Genomic DNA, 24,387 nt, shown 5'->3' on the forward strand with positions numbered 1-24,387 from the left:
ATACAGTGACCATCACACAGTGGCCATCACACAGTGGCCGTCACACAGTGGCCATCACACAGTGACCATCACACAGTGGCCATCACACAGTGGCCGTCACACAGTGGCCATCACACAGTGGCCGTCACACAGTGGCCATCACACAGTGGCCATCACACAGTGGCCATCACACAGTGGCCGTCACACAGTGGCCATCACACAGTGGCCATCACACAGTGGCCATCACACAGTGACTATCACACAGTGGCCATCACACAGTGGCCATCACACAGTGACCATCACACAGTGACCATCACACAGTGACTGTCACACAGTGGTTGTCACATAGTGGCTGTCACAGAGTGGCCATCACAGTGGCCATCACACAGTGACCATCACACAGTGACTGTCACACAGTGGTTGTCACACAGTGGCTGTCACACAGTGGCCATCACACAGTGGCCATCACACAGTGACCATCACACAGTGGCCATCACACAGTGACCGTCACACAGTGGCCGTCACACAGTGGCCATCACACAGTGGCCGTCACACAGTGGCCGTCACACAGTGACTGTCACACAGTGGCCATCACACAGTGGCCGTCACACAGTGGCCGTCACACAGTGGCCGTCACACAGTGACCATCACACAGTGACCGTCACACAGTGGCCGTCACACAGTGGCCATCACACAGTGGCCATCACACAGTGGCCATCACACAGTGACCGTCACACAGTGACTGTCACACAGTGGCCATCACACAGTGGCCATCACACAGTGGCTGTCACACAGTGGCCATCACACAGTGGCCATCACACAGTGGCCGTCACACAGTGGCCGTCACACAGTGACTATCACATTAGTTGCAGTCAGTGGCATCCTGACACTTTCTGCCTATTTCGTGGTCCCATGCCACCTTCTTTTGTGACATCATTTCATATTCCAGTTTTGCCAATCAGATAATCCTTATTTATTCCAAGTCTACAGAACAGTAGTCAGGCAAGGCCAGGTGCTCTGAAATTTCATCTTACCCAGCAGAGGAATGTGAGGCCCACAGCCTCATGACCCTTCATGGTTTATGTCACCACACAATAAATTGTTTGACCTTTTACTCAGATCTAGCTTTACCCCTCCCCCATCCTTCAGTCAACCAGTTTCTCGGCAAAGCATATGGAGACTGAATTTAATTGCACTGAGCCTTCAGGTCATCCTGTCCCTTTAGAGGACTGGACACTTGCCCACAGCTCCATCTAGCTTGTGTTGACCATCACTAGTCTCCACGCCAGCAGCGTCACCACTGCGAGCATCACTCCTGTTATCTGGAAGTCTTTGGAAGGCACAAAGGTGAGTTGGTGCTGAGGATACTGGAAAGGGCTGGGTTCCATAGGGCACTGTCCTATGAGGAGGGATGTGGTGGACCACCATGTCTCCTCTGTATCCAGAACTCACACTCTGGCTTTCTCCTATTTTTAACTACCTGGTTTTCCTGCTTTCTCATTGCTTGTTCCTATGTAGCTCCTTCCAGCCCATACCCACCATGTTTTAATCCTGTGTTGGGTATTGGTTCTAATGATATGATTTAATCAGGAATTTGCGTGTCCAAACGCTGAAGGTCCTTGTCCCCAATTGGTTTTCGATCGATCAGTAAAGATGTCAGCAGCCAATGGTTGGGCAAAGTGAGATGGGGTGGGACCCTTAGATTCTCGTGGGCTAGGACATGGGAGAGAGGAGAGAGAGAATTGCCATGGCTCAGAGGGGAAGGATGGGATGTAGGAGCTGCAGGAGAGAAAGCCAATGAGCTGTGTGAGAATTTCCACTGGCCACTTCCCCGATTGAGCCTGGGGTAGCAGGGCAAGGTTTAGGTGTGCCCGGCCTTTGAGGTAGCCAAGGCATTTTAAAATTAACTGGTGTGTGTGTGTGTGTGTGTGTATGTGTGTGTGTGTGTGTGTGTGTGTGTGTGTGTGTGTGTGTGTGTTGTACATGTGACCCACTGGTAGCCACAGCAGTGTGGCTAAACTCACCGCTACAATCCTGTTCCCACTCTGGCCCCTTCCTTTAGATTCTAGTTTCTGGCTTCTCCTTGAACCACTATTTGCATTGACTCTGTGCTTGGCCACAGAAATACAAACTCTTGATCTCACATTCCTTCTTTTCTAACAGCATGCTGCCCGCCATTCCCACCTCTGTGCATGCCGTCTCTCCTGCACTCTTAGCTGCTTTGGGGGAGGGGCAGTCACTGAGTCAACTTCAGAATTACATTGATGTGGACAGGACTTTTTAAGTTCCCCTCTGCCAACTGTCTACACAAGGTGAGGTGAGCAGCCTTAGTCCTTCACCTCTGTCTACCACGATGCCTTTCGTGGCCAAGATAGTGTACCCCTATACATAAAATAAACCAATAGTTCTTTTAAAAAAATGTATCTGTTTTGAAAATAGTCAACCTCTTACTAGAATACTTTCATCACCCATATAGTAATGTTGTATCTATGAGAAGTCACACAGGCAGTCTCCATTCTCCCCCAACATACACCACGGCTTCTTTCTTCTTCTTTGTAAAGGAAGATGTGTTCCCAGGTGGCAGACTATAGAGGTCAGGTGACCCTGGACTGCAAGCCTGAAGGAAGCTATCTGAATACCAGAAAAGTAAGTGGTTGTTCATTTAAAGGGCTGTGCTGTAGAAGTTTCTGGGGGCATGAGAACCTTAAAGAGTTCAGTGACAAAGGCTCAGAGTTTCAAGAAAACAGTGTCCCAAAGGACCAGACTGAGAGTCTGGAGAGAGAACAGGGTCAAAGTCCAGGAAGGGTGGAGTCCGGTGATAGCTCTTGGATTAGTTAATGGATGGATGCTGAACAGATGGCACAGGGTTCACTACTATCACACATGGGCTCAACAGGAGAGAGGACTCAGTGAACCTGGACGCTGAGGTGCAAGCTGCTAGGCAGCTCTAGGTGTAGGTAGCTTTCTACCCAGTTCATCCAGGAGGCCATCTTGTCCCTGCTCTGCACCACAGGAGGGGCTGACTCTGTATCAAGCTCTCCCTTAGCCACACAATCCAGGGAGGACAGACGGACTGTGGAACACAAGAGCGTTCCTCTAATGGACACGACCTAGAAACTGCACAGGTCATCTCTCAGTCTCCATTGGTCAGAACATGGGAAGAAGGCCACCTGGGTTACTGTGGTGCAGGGGACACTGCACCCTGTGCTGCAGCCTCAGGGGAGCCTCAAAGTCAGAAAAGAGAAGTACAACAAGAAGAAAGAAAAGGCCCATGTGGAAATCTCAAACATTCCTTTTAAACCACAATAAAGAAAACACTTTTTAAAAGAGGAGATGTTAAAAATTGGGAGGGAATTATCAACTGTCTATAGTCAACAACCCAGAAAACACATAATATCATTTGCAAGAAAGCACACAAAGCAAGCCTAGGTCAGTGCTCACAAATTTATTCTTCGGAATTTATGGACCAAGTGTAGCCCGTCCAGTTCACCTTGGCAGATCTCATGCAATTGCAGCAGATTTTAAATGTCAATAGGCATTAAAACATACGATTTCCCAGAAGTCTGGTAGCAGAGAGAAGGAAGGACTCACCAGCCATATCCCGTCACCTTCTGTGAGCATCCACGGTGGCATGTAGGGTGAAGAACTTGTGATGATTAGACAGTTGGTGTTCCCAGCATCCTCTCTTTCTAGTCTTGAGCATTTCACCAATGGCACCCACGTGACCCAAAACCAAGAAGAGGAAGTGATGTTCACAACCAGAGTCTGATGGTCAGATTGAGAAATATTTGGAAAAACACACAATTAGGCAGAAGAAGAAAAGAGGAGAAGGTCTTCGTGTCATCAATCAAAAAGTGGTGGGAAGATTGATGGCTCAGTGGACGGTGAGGATGTAAGCAGCAGTTGGGAGCAGTGTGGTGGACATAGCTCAGGAGCGGCTGGGCTGTGGCTCTGTCAGGACTTGGATGTGGTCCCAGCTCAGGAGCTTGGTTCTTGGTTGGGAAGTTGATGGATCTAAGAGCTGGAGTCTGGTAAGAGGTCATGAGACTGTCCCATTTGTGTTTTGGCTTCCTGTCTCTTAATGTGCCTTCTCCCTTTAGCAGGCACTGCTGTGAAGGGGATACAGTCAGGGGCTCCCATGTGTTCATGGCCCTGTCCAGCACACTCCCTCCCCAGTCCTCTGAGCTGCACTGAAGAGGAAGAGGTCACTGAATCAGGGTATCATGAACCTGTTTGAGCTCCTGCAACTTCTGCTCCAGGTCCCGAGCTTGCTGCCGCAGCTTTGCAGCATACTCTGACTTAACACCCTCATGCAAATGCATCGAGTCCTCCACAAGCTTGACCACGTCCAGTACGAGTAAAAAACCTGCAGTGACTGCACCCGTGATCCGGGCTCCTTTGGTCATGGCCAGAGCTGTACCTCCAAAGGCTTTCTGCACCTGTTTAGTCTTTCGGGCAGATATCGTCCCTGTTGTCATGAGACGCTTGGCATTATTTGCTAGGCGAGGGTTTGCTTTGGTCAGTTTGATGGCATGAATGTTTTTCTTGATGTTTTCCAGGTTCTTGAAGGAATTCTTGGATAAGGAAACTAGTCTGGGGCCACTCAGACCCAAAACATCTTTCATGTCCTTCATTGTGTCTTTCTTGGTTGGCACCAGCTTGCTGGCTTCAGCCTCAGCAGACACCATGCTTACCTTTTCCACAATGCTTGTGGAAACACTAGTCACAGCTGCGGCTGCCCCCAGCCCCAAGCCAGTGGCTGACAGTGCCAGACTGACTCCTGCTGTCACAGGCGCCAGAGCCAGACCAAGGATTGTCAGCACTCCAGACACAGCACTGCTGGAGCCGGCCACCACCTGTGAGATGGTGCAGTCCCTGTGCACCTTGTCAACCTTGTCTGCCAGGGCATGGAGCTTCCTGATGCACTCCTCAAGTTCCAGTTTCACCCGAGGATAAGCATCCAAGAACCTTTGCTTGTGCCACAGGACATTTTGGATCTCCTCTTCATCTTCTGCATCAGCATCAGCTAGCTCCTCTTCATCCTCTGCATCAGCATCAGCTAGCTCCTCTTCATCTTCTGCTTCAGCACCAGCTAGCTCCTCTTCATCTTCTGCATCAGCATCAGCTAGCTCCTCTTCATCTTCTGCTTCAGTATCAGCTAGCTTCTCTTCATCTTCTGCTTCAGCATCAGCTAGCTCCTCTTCATCTTCTGCATCAGCATCAGCTAGCTCCTCTTCATCTTCTGCATCAGCATCAGCATCAGCATCAGCATCAGCATCAGCATCAGCATCAGCTAGCTTCTCTTCATCCTCTGCATCAGCATCAGCTACAGTGTCACCAAGGGCTTCACTCAAGGCATCGTCCTCTTTCCTGTAACAGGAGAGATGCACTGAGTGAGGAAGACAGCTTGTAAAGTAAGATCTGTGCTGTGGAAACCACAGAGCTTTCACTGTGAAGCACAGAGAATGTCACAGCTCCAAAGCTCTTTCTTACCAGGATGAGCATGTGTGACAGTCTCCATTCTTAGTTCCTAAGGACACAGTGAGTTCCAAACCATCTATAATTGTCCTTTTAATGTTTTATCTTATGTGTATGAGCTTCTCCTGCATGTGTGCCTGTGTACCATAGTCCCGTCTAGGGCCTGTGGAGGGCAGAGGAAGGAAGGCATCAGATCCCTAGGACTGGAATCTGGAATTCCAACAGTCCTGAGCCATCACCAGGGGCTGGGCACTGACTGACTCAGTCATCTGGGAGAGCAGCCTGTACTCATCACTGAGCCGCCTGTCTCCTCCAGCACACACTTTTATTGTGAGACATTTAACATGGGAGCCTTCCCCTCAAGGTAATGTCATCACTACCAAAACACTTCTCCCCAGGAACTCTAAACAAGGAGAAGTGAGGTTAGAGAAAAGAAATCACCCTTTAATTTGGGAACATTAGTGTTCCATGGAGAGTTCTCTCCAGTAAGAACAACAATCCTTTGACCTGAGCCACTGGGACATGACCTGTGCATCCTACAATGTCTGCTGTCCAGGAGTGTCCATGTTTTTCTGGAGCCTTGTGCTGGGAAACTCTGCAAGTTACACATCCCTAAGAGAGAGACCTTATGTAGGACAGTCTTTGAGGCTGGAGGTCTTTCTGCCTTGCAGTGGTGTGTGCTCTTGAGCTGATGGGACAGCTCACAGCCAGGATCCATCTGTTTAAAACACAGCACATAGATTTTCCCTTCGACTCTAACTGAAGATAAACAAGAGCAGATTTTCCATTCACATGTGGGGCTTGTCTCATTCACACAGGCTCCTATCCCCAAGGCATCTCACTGTGCCTCTGTAAGAGTTTAGGTAACAGGGAATTGAGAATTCAAACCACATAGGTTTCTAAGCATTCCCCAGAAAGAATTCTCAGGCCAGGAAAGGTAAAGTGTGGTGGGGGTTTCGATGTCACCTCTGACCCCAGAGGAAGGGGACACTGAATGCATGGACTTCCATGGTGAGAACAGACCCAGTCACTCATGGGAACGGTGTATTTGATGAAGGGCCAGCAAACTTCTGAACACTGAAGCTTAGGTTGACATTTTTTTTCCCTTGAGAAAACTTTAAGTCTTCTAAACTGTTTCCCCAGCATGGATGGGCCTTGGCTTTCTATGCCTTTCCTGTGCATATTGCACTTTCCCTGCACAGACTTGGCAAGAATCCTGCGTCAGGTTGTGAGAACACCCTGCCTTTGATGCTTAACCTCTATCAGGTTCCCATGTCCAGCTGTTGGTGGGTTTGGCCTTGGCTTTCCTCAGGGGGAATCCCATAGGTCAGCTTCACAATGGCTCTACTCTCTGCTCTCTACTGCCTGTCACTCAGCTCATCTGCTGTAAGTCTCCAGCTGAATGAACTGACAGAATTGTTCTGTCTTTTGTTTTAGAGCAGCAGTCCTGAACAATGTCCTGCTACCTGTGGTAATGTGTATCAGAATAACCATTCTCTCCCATGGGAGCTTTCTTGGTGTTGGCCACTCCATGTGACCTCTCACATGAAGCACTGTATCCTGAGGAAAACAGAAGATTCTGCTTAAAGCCTTTGAAGGGACCTGAGGATGTAGCTAAGTTGTTGTAGTGTTTGTCACATAAACAGGAGGACCTGAGTTCAGTCTTCCAGAGGTCACATAGGAAAGCCAGGTGCTGGGCCTGGGCCTGTCATCCCTTTTCTGGGATGCAGAGTCAGGAGGGTCCTCATGCTCTCTGGTCAGCCAGTCTGGTTACAGTGATGAGTTCCAGGTAGATAAAGGCAGCTGTTATTGTAATGTGGCTGGAGAGATGGTTCCTTTATTCAGAATGCATGGTTCTCTCGCAGAACAAGTGAGTTCAGCTCTCAGCACCCACACTTGGTGGTCACAGCTGTGGGGATCTGGTGTCCTCTTTGGGCCTTGATGTACTATGTGCTTGATTGTACTGTGTTAGGGAGCTCACACTGACCTCACTTAGTTTCAATACTGTGTGTCTTAAATTCTCCATTTCCAAATACAGTCACCAGGGTTAGGGTTTATACCAATGAGTTTAGGGACACAACTCAGTCCCTAACACTAGTGACATCATTAAAGTAGGTCCTGTGGCAGGTGTTCAGACATACACTTAACCAGCGTGTCCCTAAATATTCAAATTCTTATGCACGGTCCTCTAACCCCGTTCTTTCCCTTCCCATCTAGAGAGACAAAGGCCTCACTGAGTCGTTGAGCACCTCTCGTTCTTGTCCTGCAGGTCATTTTGGAGCTCGTCTTCATCTTCTCCATCAGGATCTGCAAAGATCCCAGCAAGAGCTTCTCCCAAGGCAGCTTCCTCTTCCCTGTAATAGGAGAGACTGACTGATACAGGAAGACTGATTTTATAATAAACTCACCCACATGCAACCACCCCCCACACACTAATACACCTTAAAAGCTAACTTTTGATAAACACCTACTGTGTGCATGATGCCTACTGTGTAATGGCCATATGTTGGGTTCTCCACATGTATTATCTCATTATTTTTATAATGCAATTCAGTAGTGATCAAATAAAGAATAAGGTAATAAACTAACTTCCCATGGTCACAGGAATGGCAATGGCAGGAATAGTTTTGTTCCCTGTGGCTGCTGCCATCTCCCCTCAACCAGAGGCCCTTCCCTGACAGAGAACATTCGAGGGAAATATTTGCTAAGAAGAGACACCCTGAACCCTAACTACTTGGTTTGTCTGAGGACAGAATTTCTGCCCAGAAAAGCCGGCCAGGCCTCAACACTGGTACTGCAGGTATCCCTCAAGGAGGTGACCTGGACAAATCAACTCCTGCCACAAACTGTTTCCAGGCTTCCTCTTGTGTCAGCAGGAGTTGCAGGTCCTCTGTGCTGTTTGTGTCCAGGAGGTAGTTAACCATGGTCTCAAGGAAGCATTCTCTCTCTAGATGAGAAAGAAAAGTATATGGTTAGAGGACCATGTACAAGAGTTTGAATGGGTCAGGGACACGCTGGTCAATTGTGTGTCTGAGCACTTGCCACATGGAGTATTTTAATGGTGTCACTAGTGTGTCCTTAAACTCACTGGTAAAAGCCCTAACCCTGGTGACTGTATTTGGAGACAGAACCTTTAAGGACACATAATATTGAAATTACGTGAGGGTGTGAGTGAGCTCCTGACCCCTCCTGTTAGCGCCCTTACAGAAACAAGAAGAAACTGCCTTCCCTTCTCCCTCTTTCTCTTTCTCCTCCTGTCTGTTTTCTCTTTCCCTGCCCCTGTCCCTCTGTCCAGGCACACAGACAGGACATGGAACTCCCTGCCAAGCATGAAGAGAGTGCTCTCCAGGGCCAACCTGCTGGACTTTGATTGTGGTTGTCACATTTCAGAGCACTGAGAGAAGACATCCTTTTCTTATAAGCCACCTGCCCAGTGACATTTCTGATGACATCCTGAGGAGACTAATGAACCCAGAAGGTGTCCTGGTGCTTTGCAGGGGTTTGTATCTTTTTCAGCTTAGAACAATGAGGAAGTGAACCCTTCAGCCGCAGGAAGAGGGGAAATCCCAGCGATGGCGTCCATCTACCGTGTGCCTGGTGTTGGCTCTTGAATGTGGATTTACATCTTTTTCCTAATTTTTATTTTGTATCTATGAATGTTTGCCTGCATTTGTGTGTGTGCACCACGTGTATGCCCGGTGCCTATGGTGCCCACTGGATCCCTGGAGTGGCAGTTTACAGACTGTGGTGAGCCTGATGTGAGTGATGGGAACTGAACCCAGGTCCTCTGCAGGAGCGGCAGGTGCTCTTAACCACTGAGCCATTTTCCAGCCCCAAATGTGACCTTCAGCACAGACGTGGTCAGTTTTTAATACCGAGTTTCTACTCCACAGGGTTAGTAAATACCTAGGAGTTCTGCAGTCCTTATCTGGGGGTTGTGAGGGTGCTTCTCTCTCTAATCAGATCATAGTGTCTGAGCTAATGAGAGGTTCATAGTCTGAGTGGAGACACCATGGGAAGAGGCCCTGCTGGAGTCTGGAGGGCAGTGGGGGTGTGTCTCCTGGGTTGATGGCCAATGTCTTGTGTTGGCCATTTTTGTTACTGCTTGGTCTGATACTGTTTTATATTTGCCATGTTGTGAACTGATAACTCCTCTTCCTGCCTCTCTGCATCCCTGGAATTAACAAATCATACAACACTGTAAGCAAAATCAATCTGCTCCCATTAGTCACAAACATGATAAAAGCAGGGAACACCAGCTTTAAAAACTATGAATGGGGCCGGAGACATGGCTCAGCAGTTAGGAGCTGACTGCTCTTCCACAGGTCCTGCATTCAATTCCCAGAACGTGGTGGCTCACATCCATCTGTAATGTGACCCGATGCCTTCTTCTGGTGTGTCTGAAAACAGCTACAGTGTACTCCCATACATAAAACAAATAAGTATATCTTTAAAGACTATGAATGTATGGTTGAATGAATGGTCTATAGAGCCAACAGAAGAATTTTAAAAATGAAATGAAGCCCGGCATTTTGGTGCATGCTTTTAATCCAGCACTTGGGAGGCTGAAGCAGGGGGATCTCTGTGACTTTGAGGCCAGGCTGCTCATCGCAATGAGCTCATCACACCCAATACCCTCAGAGACACCCACAGCACCTTCTTGACTCCAGCATGGCCCACTTGCCATGGTGCCTCCACTCAGTCTTTGAACCTCTCATTAGCTCACACATTATGATCTGATTAGATTGACAAGCACCAACCCTCAGATAAACTACTGAACTCCTAGAAATTCATTAGTCCAGTGGTGTTGAAACTCAGTGTGGGGTGGTAGGCTGTGAGAAGCAGCTGGGTGCCTGGTTGAGCATAGGCCTCGACCCCGGACCCTTATTGGACGGACGGCAGGTGTTCGGCCTCTGCTCCCGGGCCCTGGTTCTTTTCATTTAGCTTCAGCCTTCACAGCCCCTCCCACAGAGAGGTTTATGGCCATCAGTTATGTAGATGAGGTATCTCCAAGCTATCAGACCAAGCCAATAGGTGTTATCTGCTTTCAGACCCTAACCTACCCCGAAACTGTTTATAAGAGCTCTGTATTCAGGAGAAGTAAAGGTGTGCAAGAATTATCCTGGTGCCTGAGAGTTTCTGTCACAAGAGCTGTAACACTTGGGAAGAGATCTGTTCTCCTGGAAACTGTCTGGGACACCAAGCTGCCTCCTTGCCAGCTAGCCAGCTTCTTATCGGCCCAGCCCGGGCCAGCTCAGCACAGAGAGACAGGTGCAGCACCTGGGAGTGACAGGAGTGGTGACAGCAGAGACTAGAGCAGAGGCAGCAGCAGAGGCAGCAGCAGAGGCAGGAGATCTCCCCTCCCTGCTCGCACTCTGCCCCCTTGGCCTGGATCCCCTTACCAGGCTGAGCGTCATGGGGTGCTCCCCGGAACAGGGCACCCACAACTCAGGATTAAAAACTGACCATTCCTGTGTTGAAGGCCACAGTTGGGGCTGGAGAATGGCTCAAGCTGGAGCTGCCTCCTCAAGGGCTGGGCTCCAGGCTCAGCTGATAAGAAGCCACCTTGAGAGTGATAGAGCTGCCTCTAATTTCCCTCCCTCCCTTACTCTCTTCCTGTGTCCCTTCCTGGCTTCCATATTTTCAGGCTGGGTATTGAGGAGGTGACTCCTGGGAATTTACTCAAGACAAAGTGAGAAAGGGGAGTCACTGTGACCCAGGACTGGGACACTCTCTGTGCTCCCTTGGGGTTCTCATCTGTATCTTTGACTCCCCAGCAGGCACTCAGCACAGAGGCTCCGGCAGTCAGCAGTCGTAGGCCATGTGCAGGAATGGGGACCAAGACTGCTTACCTGGGGTGCCCATGACAGCTGCTAGGTCTAGGTGTCAGGCAGAGGACGTGACAGGTGTTCTTACAGCTCACCAGGTGTCCAGGCTACAAGAGGAAAAAGCAATTCCCACAGCTTAGTGATCTAGGAGCCACAGTTCTTCTCTGAAGGGTGGCTCCCAAGGAACAAAAAACTTGAGCTACAGTTTTCTGTTTCCCTGGGCTTTGTCTTACTATTTTTCTTGTTGAAAGCAGGTTTATTAGGAAGCTACTCTTGGGATAGCTCACTGGACCCAAGGATTGAGGCCAGGAGAATTGCCATAAATGGGGGCAGGAAGAGAAGGAGTGAATGGGCATGCTTATAGAGAGGGAAGAGAAGGGGAAGAGTCCTGTCACTGTTATTTAACGAAGTTGATTTGTGGCTTCAGCCCTGCTGCCTTCTCCCCAGTCAAGGCAGAGGACCCCTGTCCTGTTGGGAACACTGGAAAAGGCATTAGTTAAGAACACTGTTGTGGAGAAAGGACTGCGTCTGCACACAGAAAGAGAGAGGGAGAGGAATGTTCCGGTAGCCATCTGCAGGTGGAAATTGTGTATTTATGAATGGTTACTTTGTATACTTACTGCCTCAATCACTGTTTCATGGAAACAGACTCCATGACCAAGGCAAGGCTTATGAAGCAAGCATTTAACTGAGGCTTGCTTACAGCTCCAGAGCTTTAGTCCATTTACCGTCATGGTGGGGAGCATGGCAGCATGGAGGCAGACAGGGTGCTAGGGAAGTTGAGAGTTGTACATCCAGATCCCCAGGCAGCAGGAAGAGAGACACTGGCCTGGCCTGGGCTTTTGAAAGCTCAAAAGGCCACCTCAAGTGACACACTCCAACAAGACCACCCTTCCTAATTCCTTCCAAGTATCACCACACCCTAATGACCAAGCATCAAATATATTAGCCTATGGTGGCCTTTCCTGGTCAAGCCGCATCCCTTACTCCCCATGATGCTCTGGGCTCCTTACTCGTATGTAATGAAGTCCTTACACACATTTAGCTAATGCATGTGACTTTTCAGTGTGGATCGAGTGAGGCCTTGAACCTGGGACTTTGTAATTCACATCTTACTTTCAGATGAATAAACTTCACTACCTAAAATCACACCACATTCCCTCCTGTCATATTACATGTGTGCATTGTAGTGCATGTTATATGTAATACATGTAGTATGCTATAATTGGTTTTTCTGTATTCACAGCACTGCCTTGTGCCAAGTCCTCAGTTTAGCAAATTCACTGGGGGTCATCCATTGCTTCCCAGGGACCACATCCTCCCTGCTTCTGTGATATCCTTGTCCCATCAGGCCCTGGAGTCCTGCCTGGTCTCTGCCCTGCTGTGTGCTGTCCTCAACTCCTGCTCTTCTCCTTGACTCCTGGGCCTTATGTTGTTGTTAATCATATGTAAATACTAATGCAGAGAATGTCCTCATGCCTGTCAGTGCCTGCATTTGAGATTATTTCCTTATGGTATTTGCATACGTGGATAACTGGGTTAAAGGACATTTTCAGCTAAACACAGGCCATGCCTGAGAGTGTTCACGCCTTCATTCTTACCAGTGCTCAGAAGATTTTTCAGAGGAGCAGACCTCATAAAGAGAGAAAGAGAAACTGCACTGAGATTGTCTTGAGAGCTGAGGAAGAAGGAAAGCAAACCTGTTTGGCAGTGTCAGGAGAAGGCACCAGCCCCTCCTCTTGGGACCTGACTAGACTAAGAGTGAATGTACGTGTTGCTATGGTGAGAGCTGAAGACAAGGGTGACTCATTCTTAGGACCGCTCTCCACTCATAACTCCTGTTTCTTGCCCAAGCTCTCCAAGCGTGCATGTAGCCTCCTCTGGCCTCACACGCACTGTTTAGCCTAAGAGAACCTTGAGCTCCCAATCTTAGGTGTGCACCAGCCAAGTGTCAGGATAGCAGCTTTGTTTCTCCTCACCCACCACCTTACTCAAGCTTTCCCATATTCACATGAAGTCAAAACGTGAGAGAAAGAGAATCTTTCAAAACACAGAAGAGCCGGTCAGAGTCTGAGACATGGCATGCGTTTGGAAGTCCCCTCACCAAAGGGAAACCAAGATCATCTCCTGAGGCCCAACTTTCTGTTCAATACTGCTCACAGGGACTTGGAACTTTAGGGGACAGGGGTGGAGTCATCTCATCATTGGCAAAGTAATGTATCACATAAATACAGAGGTGCATTTTAAAGCTAACTTTGTGGCCAAAGAATATGTTTATTGATCCCGCTCCTGGGGCACATCTCCGCTGTAACTGTTGGGTTATGGGAGGACATGGAGTTTGACAGGATAGTCACAACACCCAGCCAGGACTGTAGGATGCCTGGGTGGGGCCACACATTCACATGTCCAGCAGGCAGCAGCATGAGCAGAGGAAACCTTGTGCCGGGGTGTGAGGGGGTAGCTCAGACTAGCGTGCTGTAAGGCCAGAGTGGGGGAGGGGGAACTGACCATTTGTATCCATCAGGGTTCTCTAGAACAACAGAGCTTATACAAGGAATCTCTCTCTCTATAAAATCATTAATACAGATTCATTAATTAGAATGACTTACAGGCTGTGGCTTAGCTAGTCCAACAAAGGCTGCCTATGAACGGAAGGTTGGAGACTCCAGTAGCTGCTCAGTCCACACGGCTGATGCCTCAGCTGGTTTTCAGTACACTCTGGAATCCTAGTGCCATTGTAGAAGCGGACTTGCTATTGAGGTGAACGCAAGCAGGCAAAGAGCAAAAACTTCCTTCTTTCATGGCCTTATGTAAATTTCCAGCAGAAGGTGTGGCCCAGATTAGAGGCTGGCCTTACTTCTCAACTGGTCTGTTCTAATAGCTATCCTACCACTGAAACAGAGTCTACAACATACATGGGTGCTGTGTCACCCAGAGGCAAAAACTGTTAGGATGTAAACACTTTTGGAAATGTGTGTGATGAAGTTTGAAATACACAGCATATGGTGCTAAGTATGACTGGGAAGTATGTGTGCACCTGCATATATGTTTCCTGTGTTAGCATGTTGTTTAAATTGGCTCAAGAAGGAAATTTAAATTAGTTCCATAAGCTATACTCCAAGGCCCCCATAGTTGTGCGATCCAGCATGAGCGGCCCGGCTTCTTCCTTCTGAGCGTCTCCAAGATCAGAGACAAGCACAGGTTTCCTGGTACCTAGTTTCCCTTGGACTCTGTGGCATCTGTGCACCAGCCGAGGAGAGGAGACACCTGCTAGGGATGAGCAGAGCAGCCAGTATGAACTCTATTTATCAGATGGTAAAGGGATATTCCAAGAGGGAAATTATAGTACATAATGCCACACAGCTTTGATTTTGACTTTAAAGATATAAAGTATTATTTTTTAGTAGTCCAAGTTTCTAGAATATTCTTTGCTTGTACAGGCACATAGGTGGCCCCATCCTGGACTCTGCCCTTTGTTCTTTCAAATACACTATGGCGCCATTCACAGGACTCTGCACCTTGTCCCTGTCCGCACACTGACGCTCGTTCCCACCCAGACACACAGAACATTCTCTGTCTCCCTTCTACAGCCCCACAGACTGAAGAGAGGCCATCTAAGGCCAGGGGTGTAGGCTTGACATCCACCTATTTAGCTTCCTCACTCTTGTCTGGGCCTCAGATTCCCCCATGGAACCTGGCATACAGACACATATTCAGTGAGAGAATTGATCTAAGCTCTGGGTTCCTTGTGTCTCATAAGGTCATGTGTGCCACCATGCTATTCTTCATGCAGCAATGCCACCATCAGTTCATGCAGCAGTACCTTAGAGCCAACCCCAGGGTGGTCACGACACAAGGATGGGTGGGTTCTGGGTTCTTTCCTTTCTCCATTTACAGCCTTCAAATCCCCCATCCCCTGAGGGCACCCGGAACAGCCATGTTCCCTCTGAGGCTCCCTAGTCACATATGAGGCAGTCTGGAACTTAGTTCAGCTCCTTGGTGGGCCCTTCTGAGGGGTTTCCTGCACTTTCCTTTGCTTAGGGATGAGGAAGGGAAACTGTAACCAGATTCCAACCGGATGCAAATTCATCTCTAGGCTGCTAAACCTGTGACCTGGGCCAATACCTAAATCACATCATTAAAGCGGGGCAAGATTCCTTCCTTTTTAGAGTGGATGTGAGCATGGGCAGAAGTATCTACTCATGGAAGAATTGTTTCCGGATGAGTTAGATCAGACAGTGGTCCTTAGCAGTATGTCCTGTTCCAGGTGTGCACCTGAGTCTCAATCAGAGGTAAGCTCTGGACGGATACTCTCAATCCATAAAGGCAAGGGAGAGTCACCCCTGATGAGCAGCTGAGGACCCAGGGGACATCCCAGGCAAGCCACTCTCTGGCACCACTCTTGTTGGCATTTTGTCTAGGTTCCACCCCACAACCAGGTGTGCCCGACTCAGTATAAAAGGGGCTGCTTGCCCTTCCTCTCTCTCTTCCTCCTGCTCTGTCCTCTTGCTTCTGCTCTACCTCTCTCCCTATTCTCCTTCCCCCACTCCACGTGTTCATGGCTGGCCTCTACTCCTCAACTCCTCTTCTCTCTCTCTCTCTCTCTCTCTCTCTCTCTCTCTCTCTCTCTCTCTGCCTTTCTTTATCTCTACTCCCTCAACTCCCCTCCCCATGCCCTGAATAAACTCTATTCTATACTACACCTTCGTGTGGCTGGTCTCTGGGGAAAGGATGCCTCAGCATGGGCTCACGGAAGCACCCCTCCCCCCACACCCTACTACACACCCACTGAACATATTCCTTCTCTCCTTATAATTTTATAAATCACAATGAACCTCAGTCTAGCCCTCCTCATGTACCCATTCAGAAGAGCGACTTCTCATTGCTGGGTGCATCGCCGTGGTCTCAGGTCACTGACTGTGGGACTCTATGGATCACTTCCCAGCTCTCCTGGGCCCGGCCCCTCTTCCCTATACAAGCCACTGCCCATGCCCTCACCTGGCTTCTTGGTGCACAGTCTGTGACTCAGAGTTCAGGAACAAATGTGGATGGTGCAGACAAGAGTTTCCAGAAGGAATCTCCTACTGAACCTTCCGAGAGGCTCATTAGCTGATCAGAACCTCAATGACAGGGGAGAGGATGGAATGTCAAGAGCCTAATTACGTTTGTCTCTGACATCTTTAGTGCCCTGAATGGCCATCCTCCTTGCCACCTCTGCATTGACTTAGCATCTGGCAACTAACAGCCTTTGTGATGTATTAACTTATCAGACCCCTAGGTTCACCAACCCACAAGCTAACACTGTCACTAACAATGTCATCAGCCTTCATCTGAGGCCTGTAGCTGAGATTTCCCTGATGTTTCCACAAATGTATCAGGAAAGTGCTCTGATTTATGACATTCTCTGTTCCCTCACTACAAAAGCGACATGAAATGGTTAGTTACTATGTTGGAACAGGGACTTTGGGATAACCTAAGTCTGCCTTCCTGGTCTGTGTGTGTGTGGTCACTCCCGTTTGGCTCCAGAATCAACTATGTCCTATCTCCTTTGAGGTGAGAGTTGTGTTTTTGTATTGACAATGATAATGAGCAGCTGCCTCTGATCCTAGACTTGGGACTTGCTGTCGGTTCTTGTGTTTTTCAGTTAGTACTCCAGGGATGGAGGAGAGGATTCAGGGACACTGCCCACCCTGGCTCCATAGTCCACAGAAACAAAACACAGAAGAGAAAGATGGGAGGGGAGTAGCACCCATCCACACAAACATGGAGCCTCCCGAGGGAGCTTTGCCATGGTGTCCCAGAGCTTCCACAGGAGGGGACAGTACTACATTTGGTGCTCCTGAAAGAACCCGGGCTGGCGACCAGCAGTTACAGGCAATGCTGAGAGTTACAAGGATCCCTGCTAGAGTTTCCAAGTTCTCCTGTCCTAGAACAAAGAACGGAATCAGACACATGGTGGGTAACACTAGACACAGTTTATTTAGGGGATGATGATGTGCCTGAGGGTGGAAGTGGTCTGGGGAGCTGGGGAAAAGCAAAGGCTTTAAAGTACAGGGCTGGAGGATCATGACTTGTTTACAAAGCACACACCTTTCTCTCTGGTTTGCTTTTTGTGGGGTATTGTTTCCAAAAGCTCAGATGGGGAAGGCTTTCTAGTCTTTCTTTTTAACTGGCGTCTTCCATGTTTAGTCCAGAGTTCAAACTTCCCAGTCCCTCTTGTAGTACATCCTCTGGTCCCCTTGTCTCAGGCTCCTGGGGGTCTCACTTGACCTTGCTGTGTTCAGCAGCAGAAGGGCCTGCGCACCCTGTCCCTCAGACCTGACTCAGTCTTGCCCTTTCTCCAACAGTGCCTCCATTGTCCCTATTTCTGTCCAGGTCCTCTCTCCTGACCTCTGCCTGTCTTGGGGATGGGGTGACTGACTGGAGCCCGATCAGATTGTCTTATAGAATTTGATGAGGTCCTCCAGCTTCTCCTCCAGCTCTCCAGCCAGCTTCCTCAGTGCTTCAGCCGACTCTGATGCAGACCCTTCGTACAAACGCTTTGACCCTTTCACAAGGCTATCCACGTCACGCAAGAGGGCGACACCTGCGGTGGTGGCACTGTGGATCCGGGCTTCATTGCTCATTGCCAGAGGGGTTCCTTTCAGACTGGTCCTCACCTGCCTAGCCCGTTGGGCAGGCATGCTTCCTGTGGAGGTGAGCATCCTGGCATCTTCTTCTAATTGAGGGTTGGCTCTAACCAGCCTGAGGGCATCCACGTGCTTCTCAAGGGCTTCCAGGTCTCTAGCGATATCTCTGGTAGCCTGAGGGACCTTGCTGGCAATCCTAGCCACACTTGTGCCAGCCTCCTCCAGCATGTGCATGCCAGTCGAACCATGGTGACCAGCTTCTTCCGAAGCCCTACTTGTTTCCTCCATGATTGAGGTAGCAACATTGGTCACAGAAGCTGCTACCCCCAGCCCCAAGCCAGTTGCTGAGAGCACCAGACTACCCTCTGCTGTTACAGGTGCCAGAAAGAGACCAAGGAGGTCCAGGATGTTGGAGGCAGCACTGAAGGAATCAGCCACCACGCTGGAGATGGTGCAGCCCCTGTGCAGCTCCTCAGCGTGGTCAGCCAGGGTGTGGAGCTGGCTGATGTGTCCCTCCAGCTCTGCTTTCAAACGAGGAAATGCTTTCAAAAACTTCTCCCTGCCTTTCTGGCTTTTTTGACGTCTGTCTCTATTTGCTAGGGCCAAGAGTGCTGTCAGATCCCTCAGAGCTTCATGGAGGGCCGCTGCCTTATCCCTGTAAGAGCAGAGGCCAGCAGTGTGAGAGAGATGGCTTGTGTCTATGTAAAACGGGCTGTGTAAAACACACCCACCCCACAGTGATCTCTAACATCACCGCCCGGTAAGGATTCTAGAGCTGTGTGGAACCCCCTTTGGTGAGCTATTTCACCAGGTTTCAAACAGGTTTTATGGTCTTTAACAGGGGGTGAGTCATTTTAAGGCTGGGGAGACACTCAGCTGGAAAAATACTCACCACATAAGTATGCAAACCTGAGTGCCATCCCTCAAACCCAAGTCAAAACAGGTGGGCCTGGGTGGCATGGTTTTATAATCTCAGTGCCGGGCTAGGTAGAGACAGGTGGATCGTGGAGACCACTAACCAACATATCAGAATCTTTTCTAAGGCTTACTGAGAAGTGCCTTCAATGCCAATGTCTGGAGTGGGTGTGAGAGAACCAGTCATGCAGGGGTTAGGGGCAGTGCTGGCCATCCCATAGCAGTGACCTGGGCAACTTGGCCTTAGATACAAACGCCTCCCAGGCTCCATCTTCAGTCAGCAGGTGATACAGGTATCCACTGCTTGCCATGTTCTGGAGATACCCAGTGGCTCCCTTGATGGTGTGTCTGCTGTCTACATGGAAAAAAGGATGAAGTCAGTGACAGGGTAGAGGAGTGGTGTGGCACGGAGCATCAGGTTCTTAATGTCATGTCATCAGCGTTTGTCCCAGGAAGCTCTGTTGATGTGTTGGTCACCAGTATTGTCACCAGCTGAACTGTGTCCTCTGTTTTCTGTGTTCTAGCCATCAGGGCGGTATTTATATTTACAGATAGAGTCTCCATGGGAGTGAAGTAATTACGATAAAACAGTATAAACATGGGTCCCTTATCCACAGTCCTGGTGGAATGACTCACACTCTCTCCCCTTCCTTCTCCCTCTCTTCCCTCTTTATACAGAAACTGCAGCAGAGGCGTTGGAAAGGCACATCGAGCCTGCTCCCTGTGCACACCAGGACTACACCCTCACCGTAACTGTCTTAGTTGGGGTTTCTATTCCTGTGCAAACATCATGACCAAGAGGCAAGTTGGGGAGGAAAGGGGTGCTGCTTACTGGCTTGCTAACCCTAGCTTGCTCAGCTTGCTTTCTTTTAGAACCCAGGACCACCACCCCAGGGATGGTGCCGCCCACAGTGGGCTGGGCCCTCTCCCATTAAACACTAATTGTGAAAAAAACGGGTGTCATGGAGGCATTTCCTCAAGGGAGACTCCTTTCTCTGTGATATCTCCAGCTTGTGTCAAGTTGACACACAAACCCAGCCGGTACCGTAACAAACCCAACTCATCTTCATTATGGACACCGGCGTCCAGAGCTGAGGGAAAAGACAGACCGTGTTGGAGCCTTCACCCTGTGGCATAGTGGGATAGGATCCAAGATGACTCATGCATTGAAGAAACCACATCCCTTTGCAGGGAAACAAACTGTTTTCAGCTTAGAGCAAACAGAAAGTAAAGACTGAGCACTGTGAAGAAGGAAAAAACTCAACACTGGCTCATTTCCACTGCAAACATCTGGCACATCAAACACTATGGTGCTGGTACTTTCATGTGTGGCTTTCAGCCTATCTGGTTCTGACCTGGTTTTTGTTGTTGTTTGTTTGTTTTTGTTTTGTTTTTTTCTTCTTTCTTTCTTTCTTTCTCTCTTTCTCTCTTTCTCTCTCTCTCTCTTTCTTTCTTTCTTTCTTTCTTTCTTTCTTTCTTTCTTTCTGGCTCAAGAACATTCAGCAAGGAAATTGAATTGATATCAGAGTATGTTGAACACAGTAAGGGTGGATATTGTTTTTGTATTATAGTCATAATGCATGGATCAATGTAGATTACAGAGCCCCAAGGCTGAGTGCAGATGCGGTCTCTGAGAGGAGGAGACAAGCATGAAGCTTGCTCGCTTGCTCTGCTCTGTGAGGGCATCCTGCTGTGCCCGAGGGAGGAAGAGCTTATCCAAAGGGAAAGCTAGAGCCTAGGCCATGCTGAAGGCTCCCAGCCTCTCGTGGTGAGCTCTGTGAATACATGACCCTTTGCAAATTGCATGCCTGCAGGTACTGTGTTACTGCCCCAAGATCCTATGGTGAGCAAGAGTGGAGTTTTCCTTTGTGGAAAACAGTACACTGTAGCTGGGTCCTTCCTTGCTTTTCTTTCTCTCTAGACAGAAGGATGGAGAAACTCCGTGGACATGGCTAGGCCACACTTTGTGCAGTAAACATCTAGACTCCCCCAGGGATCCCACTCACAGCCCTGAGCTGTAGCTGGTTCTTTCACCAACCTGCCTCTTGCCTTGGGTCTCCATGGTGAGCCTTCCCCAGTACTGAGAACAGCCACCGCAGGGTCACCTTCTCATCGGAGCCCCTCTGGGAGTTTGGGCTGGAGGACACCAACTACACGGAAACACTTTGCTTCCATGTCTTTGAAGAAAGCCATGAGGTGTCCCTGCCAGGACAACCAAAGGTTGGCTTGTCTATTAAGTCATAGCAGCCCAGGCCATATCCAGGAAGATGGCATCTTGTTAGCTTATTTGTGGCCTCATCTCAATAGGATAACGGCTCTGATGACACCAGACGATAGGCTACTCTGTGCAGGAGCCAGGACTGTCACCCTGCCCCACTGTTCTCCACCTGGAATTTGCTTTTCTCAGACATGAGGTCACTAGCCCAGTGACTGAGGGACCCAGTCTTGACCAACAAGTGCAAGAAGAAGGTTGCCAGGGACTTCTTGGGGACCTTGCTGAGGCACAGCTGTGAAGGAGAGCTGGCTGCACTCACCCCCCCCCCCACTTCCTTTTTGCCTCATAGGTCACAGGACTTCAACTATCAGGCAGACAAGCTGGGATCTCAGGCGACACTACATGCTGGTAAAGTGTCTGTGCTGTATGTCTCCTAGAGTGTGCTGTGAGTCCTTGCAGAGGAGGACTCATGGCGGAGCTCTTGCCAAGCCTACACTGGGCCATGTGATCGAGACTCAGCACCATGGACAGTTTTGTCTTTCTCCACCTTCACTGAGCCCTCCTGCTTCTGGCCAGATAGACAGTGGGCCTTCTTGGATGAAAGACTCTGTGGACGTGGCCCTGGAGACGTGCAGATGATGCTGTTGTTTTCTGTTCATGGCCACCTGAAGTCCCAGGCTGGAGGCCTCCCTTCTCCGCCTGTTCACATGTTCTCCAGACACTGCAGCACACGGTCTCTTCACACCTCTTCACTAGGCCAGACAAAGGTCAGGGCTCCAAGCTCCTCCCTGAGAAGAATCTGTAATTCTTTCCCAGGTTCAGACTCAGGACCTTGAACCCAGCACAGAGTCTCCCACTGTTGAGGTTTGGCCTGTTGTTATGTAGTGTAATGTTCAATACTGGCCCTGGCCGTCTCAAGGAAGATAGAGTCCTTAAGGACATCAAGAGATGCTAAGTGACCTTGCTCCTTAATTTAAGACTCTTGATTGAATAAAGATGTCACCAGCCTATGGCTGGGCAGAAGAGGGGTAGGTAGGGTTTCAGTTCCTGGGCTTGGGGTCTGGAGAACCATGAGGAAGGAGAGAGAAGGTGGAGAGAGGGGACGATATCCTGGGGTAGGTGAGTCATGAAAACACTGCCATGGGGGCTGGCCAATTGGAGTAAGAGTGGCCTAGATGGGACGTGGCAGGTTATAGCTCAGGGTTATTGATAGGGAAGGAGGCATAGTAACGTGGAGGGTAGATTCTGCCTAGCTCTCATGCTTCAAGAATTATTATAAAAATAAAGGCTTTGTGTCTTTTATCTGGGGGCCCATTGATCAAAGGTGGGCTTTAATCTCAACCTCCTGACTGAAGTGAATTAATCCTATAAAACCCATAGCCTGCTGCAGAACCTCTCTCCTTATCCCCCAATCAATGTCCCAGGTCTGTTCTGGGTTCTTCCCTCCCTACAAAAGGCCTCCCCCCTCCACCTATGTGAAATCTCAGACACCGCCTCTTTCTGGCTGGCTTCTACATTGCCTCCCGGGACTAAATGTCATGCCTTTCTGAGGCACTTTTCTCTGGGGCACCAGTGTCAGCCATGATCCTAGGAGTAGCCCAGTGCCTGTGCCAGAACCCACTAAACTGGTCTTTTCCTCTCGGGCCTAAGGTGCTCCTGACATGCACTCTGGGAGATATTTATTGGACACAGAATCACCAATCTCTGAGGATACAGTCTTGTTAAGGAAAAAAAGAGCGACTGCCTTTTAATTTTCTTCTTTCTCCTCCCACTCTCCATTTTCTTCTCCCAAAGTTTCTAGAACATTCTCTGTTTCTACAGGCACAGAGGACTAATGCTCCCATCCACATCCACGTGAAGTCTGATCATTGACTTCATAGTGACTGACAAACAGGTCGTGGGTTGTTTACATGATTGTTCACATCTCCCTCCCTGCCCCCATGCCGACACCCTTCCCCTCAGAATTCACAGGGACCACTTTCCCTCTTTTTTATCCCCCACAGACTGGACAGAAGGCCAGCAGAGGCCCAAAGGCGGCAGGCCTTGACCCACTGTTCAGCCTCTTTCACAGACTCCTCAGCACAACAGTCCCCAGTCTTCAGCTGCCCTGGGCATGGATGGTAAAGTCACGCTCAGAGACAGTTCATGGCATAATCTTTGGGCTTCTTTTATCTGCAAGCTAACATTTGACCCAACCTGGTCTTGGCGGCAATAATCCTCATCGAACGTCAGCATGCTAATAAAAACCGGTGGGTTCTGAGCCTCGTGTTCTCCTCCACATCCTTCAGCTGCTACATTTCTCTGACTGGCGGACCCCCCATAAATCTGTTTTCTGTCCGGAGCCTGCTGTCCAGATCATAGGCATCCTGGTACCTGAGCTGAGCCCCAGACCACTTGGTGATCCCATCGGAGGGATTGCCCATCCTGTCTTGTGTTTAGTGCAGAGGGAGAGAAACAGACAGACACCAACCTGCCTGCAAGGCCAGTTTTTCTGAACTCAGGGCTGGGGATGACCTCTACCTTCCCTGAGTTCATCCCTAGAATGAGGCAGTTATCCCTCTTTCCTCAGGTAACATTGTGAGCATGAGGAGAGAGAGGAGGGAAGAGGCTCAACTTACCAAGTTTGAACCGGACCCAGATGGCCTTGGCTGTTCTGAGATGTAGTTGATAGTTGCACTGTTGAGTCAAGGTCAAGCAGCCTCCAGTCTTATGTTCCCAACTGGGAAATGGAAACTGAAACACTCACATTCCAGATGGCCACGAACCAATCAACACTGGAATGGGCACTGTAGGGTGCCACCCAGAATCCCGCCCCCTTCGCCAACTCAAAGGAGTGACCTCAGGTCAAAATTCCAAGTTCTGCGTTGACCAACCCAGCTTGGGCCCGATTTCCAATGGTTGGGAAGACTCACCACCACTAACTGTGGAGCCCTCCCCTGATCACTTCCAGCGCCACTTGCTCTGCCAAGCCCCCACAGTCCCCTAGCACACCTCCATCCCATCATCTTGTGCACTTCAGGAGAACATCTCTGTCCCTGTTGGTTGATGAGGACAGAGCTGATGCTGAGGGCGGCAGGCAGTGTAGACACTTGCCTACGTGCATCCCCCTGTCTCAGGCTCCTGCTCTGTGCAGAGACCCATCATGTATTGTCTCCTCTGAGAACCCCCAGCATCTTCCATTGCAGACTCCCCGACTCCCTGATTGGCTCTATGATCCCTGGAGTAGAGCCTTTTGTTAACAGAAGTCCCAAGTCTACAAACCCAGGCAGCCTGATGGCCGTGGGACAGCTCAGCTCTGCTCTAGGAAGCAGGGGGTTTCAGCATGGCTGGACTTCAGTGGCCA

The 24,387-nt window shown here is 49.4% G+C and overlaps 2 protein-coding genes and 1 long non-coding RNA gene across 6 annotated transcripts; 1 reads left to right on the top strand and 2 right to left on the bottom strand.

Annotated features, from left to right (window-relative positions):
• The first annotated feature begins 711 nt into the window (after nucleotides 1-711).
• On the top strand, nucleotides 712-4,100 carry LOC143434105 (uncharacterized). Its single transcript, XR_013103350.1, has 2 exons — nucleotides 712-1,326; nucleotides 2,541-4,100. It is a non-coding gene; the product is annotated as an uncharacterized LOC143434105 (long non-coding RNA).
• LOC117718959 (apolipoprotein L2-like) lies at nucleotides 3,410-23,797 on the bottom strand. Of its 4 annotated transcripts, none has more exons than XM_034516984.2 (5): nucleotides 23,663-23,797; nucleotides 11,310-11,392; nucleotides 8,278-8,404; nucleotides 7,707-7,811; nucleotides 3,410-5,349 (listed from the first exon to the last, which is right to left on the bottom strand). In XM_034516984.2, the coding sequence occupies exons 2-5, from the start codon at nucleotides 11,320-11,322 to the stop codon at nucleotides 4,185-4,187; spliced, it is 1,410 nt and encodes a 469-aa protein (XP_034372875.1). In that variant the 5' UTR covers nucleotides 11,323-11,392; nucleotides 23,663-23,797; the 3' UTR covers nucleotides 3,410-4,184. The 4 variants fall into 4 exon arrangements, with proteins under 4 accessions (XP_034372875.1, XP_076767680.1, XP_076767681.1 ...); XM_076911565.1 differs by having other exon boundaries at nucleotides 7,692-7,811; XM_076911566.1 differs by lacking the exon at nucleotides 23,663-23,797 and adding an exon at nucleotides 13,895-14,081 and having other exon boundaries at nucleotides 7,692-7,811.
• LOC117718960 (apolipoprotein L2-like) lies at nucleotides 17,246-23,797 on the bottom strand. Its single transcript, XM_034516985.2, has 3 exons — nucleotides 23,663-23,797; nucleotides 19,058-19,184; nucleotides 17,246-18,569 (listed from the first exon to the last, which is right to left on the bottom strand). Exons 2-3 carry the CDS (start codon nucleotides 19,138-19,140, stop codon nucleotides 17,717-17,719), a joined length of 936 nt encoding a protein of 311 aa, XP_034372876.1. The 5' UTR covers nucleotides 19,141-19,184; nucleotides 23,663-23,797; the 3' UTR covers nucleotides 17,246-17,716.
• Nucleotides 23,798-24,387: the final 590 nt, after the last annotated feature.

The sequence above is a fragment of the Arvicanthis niloticus genome, chromosome 13, assembly GCF_011762505.2.
Source record: "Arvicanthis niloticus isolate mArvNil1 chromosome 13, mArvNil1.pat.X, whole genome shotgun sequence".
In the NCBI taxonomy this organism is placed as follows: Eukaryota; Metazoa; Chordata; class Mammalia; order Rodentia; family Muridae; genus Arvicanthis; species Arvicanthis niloticus.

What these genes read in the sequence shown, in the direction of transcription:
- LOC117718959 (XM_076911565.1), bottom strand. An exon ending in GCAGGAGTTGATTTGTCCAG is followed by an intron (nt 7,812 to 8,277) that starts GTCACCTCCTTG and finishes CTCCTATTACAG; the next exon opens with GGAAGAGGAAGCTGCCTTGG. An exon ending in GAGAGGTGCTCAACGACTCA is followed by an intron (nt 5,350 to 7,691) that starts GTGAGGCCTTTG and finishes CTCCTGTTACAG; the next exon opens with GAAAGAGGACGATGCCTTGA.
- LOC117718960 (XM_034516985.2), bottom strand. Translation starts at nt 19,140, where the DNA reads ATGGCAAGCAGTGGATACCTGTATCACCTGCTGACTGAAGATGGAGCC. An exon ending in TCTAAGGCCAAGTTGCCCAG is followed by an intron (nt 18,570 to 19,057) that starts GTCACTGCTATG and finishes CTGCTCTTACAG; the next exon opens with GGATAAGGCAGCGGCCCTCC.